Source organism: Tupaia chinensis, unplaced genomic scaffold, assembly GCF_000334495.1.
Source record: "Tupaia chinensis unplaced genomic scaffold, TupChi_1.0 Scaffold000115_1, whole genome shotgun sequence".
NCBI classification, from domain to species: Eukaryota; Metazoa; Chordata; class Mammalia; order Scandentia; family Tupaiidae; genus Tupaia; species Tupaia belangeri.
Window position 1 is genome coordinate 3372907 of NW_006159579.1, and position 4585 is coordinate 3377491.

A 4585-nucleotide genomic window follows, 5' to 3' on the forward strand; every position below is an offset into this window, starting at 1 on the left:
GCCTACCTGAAAAGGACCACATGGATACACAAACTAGAAATGGTGAGGGGCAACTGTGGGGAGCAGTCAGGGATTCAAGTGGGCTCCAGGCAATAACATGAGGTATGTCCAGAAAGGAGAACGGGGGCCCTGGCTTGGTCTCGCATGGTAGTCAGGGCCTGGTTTGTCCCTTTTCTCTCCCCATCACCTCTTTCTACATGTTCTCTACTCTTTGCACATCTTCTCTTCATCTTTTAGAAGCTGTGGTTGGGTCAGTTTATTGCTAAAATGATCTCCTGGCCACAGTGTAGACATGGACTTGAGTTTGCCCTAGATCTTGGGTGTGGATCCCAGCTGGCCTATTTACTTGCTGTGTGATCTTTGGCCAAGTTCCTTTACCACCTTAAGTCCAAAAATGAGGCTTCATAAAACCTGCTTGGTCCTGATGATTAAATGGAGTAAGGTAAGGAAGATGGGCCATGACAGGCTCACTATAGGCACTTACAAAGATTGTTTTTATTTGTTCCTTTCTTTTTATCCCTTCTTTCCCTCCTTCTATACTTTCCCCACTCTGATGTATCTCTGCTCTCACAATAACATGTTGTCCTTGCTAGACCCAAGTCTCGTGTCTAGTTGGGGCTTTTGAGCAGAGGTGGATCACAGTAGTTCAGGTGTACAGGAGGCTTTCAGGTGCACAATTCCAGGGGGCAGTCTTACTAATTCTCCATCTTCTCTCTGCCTCCTTTTTTTTTTTTTTCAGAAAAAGAAGAGGGGACGGATCACCTTTGATACTATGGACTTCATTGCAGAGAAGGTATACACAGCTCTAACCTTGCTGTGGGAAAATTTTCTTTCTACACTATGGTCTGAAGAAGCATTGGGCTGGGCATCAGGAGAGCTGTGTATTTCCACATACACATGTACACACACACACACACACACACACACAAACACACACACACACACTCTGGGTACATACACAAAGGGGTTTCAAAAAAATACATGGGAAATGTGTATTATGAAAAAAACTATGCATGGATTTAAAAATCACTTTCTTTTTATCAAATTTTGCAAGAGGACACGCTTGTTTGCCAGAGAAAGATGGAGAGAGAGGGAGAGAGAGAAAGCACTCCCCATGGGAAATGTCACATTTCAGTCTGCCTCTAAAATAAATAAGTAAATAAAGTTTATTTTATTCATGGTAGAGAGCATGTGCATATGTGTGAGAGAGAAATAGAAAGCCCCCTTGATAGAGTCTTTTCATGCTACAGTCCCTTTTCCCCAGCCTTCTAACTTGTCATTACTTGGGTACATCATGACATATCCTGCATGTTTTCTTTTCTTTCTTTTTTATTTTTGGAGAGATATTTGCTATAGGGCACATGCACTCACCAGAGAAACAGAGACAGAGAGACAGAAAGCAAGAAATCACCCCCCACCCCAGGGGAATGGCCACACTTCAATCCCTTCTCCTCCATTCTCCACTTGGGATCTTGGGCATGCACACACACATGCCCAGTGTGAGTTTTAAGCCGCTGGGTCTGGGACTCAAACCATAGTCAACTACATGGGAGTCCAGCAATGTAAACATTACTTCATCTGCTGGTCCCTTCCTGCATGTTTTCAAGTGAGTGTAGAGATCCAAACCTGTAGTCAGCCATGTGGCTTCCAGCATTGCAGTCCAATTTGCTACCCACTGTACCACCAGGTTGGGCTTGCACTGCCTTTCTGAGTAAATATGCAAGATTTAAAATATACCCTTAAAAAAAAAAAAAGACATGGTTGAGGGCCAGCCTGTGGCATACTGGTTAGGGTGCTAGATCCCACATGACCAAATACATGGTTTGAGTCTTAGACTCAGTGGTTTGAGAAATACACCATGTGTGTATGCATGCATGCCCCCAAATCCTGAAAGGATGGAGCAATGGAGGAAAAGGGATGGTGGTGTGACTATTGGCCATGGGAGGTAATTTCTTACTTTCCCTTCTCTCCGTCTGTCTCTGTCAAGAGCACATGGCGTCTTGCAAATGAAAAAATGAAAAGACGTAGTTCTCCTGCCTCAGCCTCCCAGCTGGGACTATAGGACACTCCACTACAGCTGGCTCTGTTTTAGACAAGGTCTCACTATATTGCCCAGGCCAGCCTCAAGCTCACAATTCTCTTGCCTCAGCTTCCTTGAGTGTCTGAGTCTGCAGGCCTGTGTCCCTGAGCCCAGCCTTTAGGTTGGGCCAAAAATTGTGCATGGGCCTTCCAAGTGGTCCCAGCCTACAAAACATAGCACTTTTCTTTCTTTCTTTTTTAGTTTTGCTATAGGGCCTATGTGCTTGCCAGAGAGAGACAGAGAGACAGAGAGAGAAGTGAGAAAATCATCCTCCCTAGGAGAATGGTCACGCCATAATTTGTTCTCCTTCATTCTCCTCTTGGGATCTTGAGCATGCACACACACATCCCCAGCATGATTTTTTTTTTCTTTTTTTTGGAGAGGTTTTCACTATAGGGCGTGTGCACTCGCCAGAGAGACAGACAGAGACAGAGAGATAGAAAGCGAGAAATCACCCCCCAGGGGGGATGGCCATGTCGCAATCCCTTCTCCATTCTCCTCTTGGGATCTTGGGCACGCTTGCACATGTGCCCGGCGCAAGTTTAAGCTGCCGGGTCCAGGACTTGAACCGTGGTTGACTACGTGGGAGTCAGCAACACAGCCATTACGCTAACTGCTGGTCCCCCCAGCATGATTTTTAAGCCACTGGGTCGGGGACTCAAACCACACAGATGGTGATGTGGAATCCAGTGCCTTGACCTCCACACCACTTGCCAGCCCCTAAAGTATAGCATCTTAACAGCAGACAGCACTACAGTTGAGCCATATTTGTCTCTCTTTACCTTTAGCATGTTTCATTTTTATTTTGCTGCTATGACAGTGTTATGTGAGACTACCAGCATTCATTCATTTTCACCCACAAACATTAATTTTCTTAAGTACTTACTATATGTGAGGCACTATTCTAGAGTGGTACACAAGATAGACAAGGTCACTATCATGTTCATTTTGGAGCTTATATTCTAAAGCACCTTCATCCAACAGAACTTTCTGTGAAATGTCCAATAATCTACATTGTCCAGTAGAGTAACCAGCTGCCACATGTAGCTATTTATTGAGCACTGTGGTTAGTGTGACTGAGGAGCTTAATTCATTTCATTAAAAATTTTTTTCAGTTTCTTTCTTTTGAGACAGAGAAAGAGAGGCAGAGACAGAGGGACAGTCACCCCCAACAGAGTCTCCATACTGTGATACACATGATCACTTCTAGGGAAGTCCTAGAATGTAAACCTAGGACTTTTTCCATGTGACTTAATTTAAATTTATTTATATATTTGTTTACTTATATATCAGTTATTTAATTAGGATCTTGGCAATAAATTTAAAATACGAGTTTGTCCAGATAAACTCCATTTGTAAGGGCAAACGCAGATCACAGATAGCCCTGGAGCTGAGGTACAGCTTTGATTTTGCTGTGACTCAACAGCTTTTGATGCCCATCTTCAGGAGGATAATACCTAGGCATTTTGAGAAGTTTAACCACCCAGGTACCACCATTCTCATCCCCACCAACTGGTTTTATGATAGTGGCAAGAACCTTTCTCCTTTTTCTTTTCAATTCTGGATTTAGTGGTGGAGTATTTCCTCTTGTACATGGCCTTCCTGGAATAGGTGGCAGATAGGGAGTATCTGCTGATGCCCCAGACTAGGCCTAGTTTCAGCTGGAAAGGGGCATCCCCTTTCTGGGCTTTTTAGCCTTGGGGTCACCCTTTTAAACCTTGCCACTGGCATCGGCCTTCTTGGCTTCAGGTTAGGCTTCTTCTCATATATCCAGCTTCTCAGTTCTTTCACCTGCCATCTTGTATGCTGGGAAAGAAAACTTCTTCATTTAAACTTAAATAGTGGTTAATGGCTACTGTATAGGATGGTGCAGTTGCTGTGTGTGTGTGTCTAGGTTGGGGGATTAATAAATAACATGTGCATAAACAACAAGGAGTAAGATAATTTCAGTACTAAATGCTTTGAAGAAAATTATATAAAGCCTAAGGAGTACTGGGGAAGAGGACTCACAATTTCAGCTTAGAAACTCCAGTGGGGACTCACTGAAGGTATGGTAGAATATGAGTGGAAACTGGAATGGTGAGGAGGAAGCTATGTCCATGTGAACATCTAGGAAAGAATATTCTAGGCAGGAAAAACAGTGCAAGCAAAGACCTTAAAACTGAGCCAAGTTTGACACATGCCAGGAATAGGTAGAATGTTTGAAATAGAAAAGGAAAGAGGTAGGCTATGAAGTTGGAGGGAAGCTATCGGAGGGGGCAGTGTGATTAATTCCCAGCAAGTGAGAGGGATTGGTCCCATATTACCTGGGAGAGGCAAAGAACAGCATCGTTGGGGATACAAGCCTTGGCATGCAGCAGGTATGCCTGTCTGACTTTTCGTCTGTCAAATGGCAATAATGGTATTTGGGCTGGTGAGGATGCAGTGAGATGGGCATGCACGGTGCTTATTACAGAACCCGGCACAGAGAATACTCATCACCTGTGAGCCACTAGTGTGTAGGGA

At 44.1% G+C, this 4585-nt stretch overlaps 1 protein-coding gene across 2 annotated transcripts in view; it reads left to right on the top strand.

Moving 5' to 3' along the window:
- CNBD2 (cyclic nucleotide binding domain containing 2) overlaps positions 1–4585 on the top strand; it is a 59844-nt gene that overhangs the window by 8653 nt on the left and 46606 nt on the right. For both annotated transcript variants that reach the window (XM_006144078.1, XM_006144079.2), the window contains exon 3: positions 740–793. In XM_006144078.1, coding sequence (XP_006144140.1) covers positions 740–793 — 54 coding nt within the window. The remainder of the gene's footprint in view (positions 1–739; positions 794–4585) is intronic.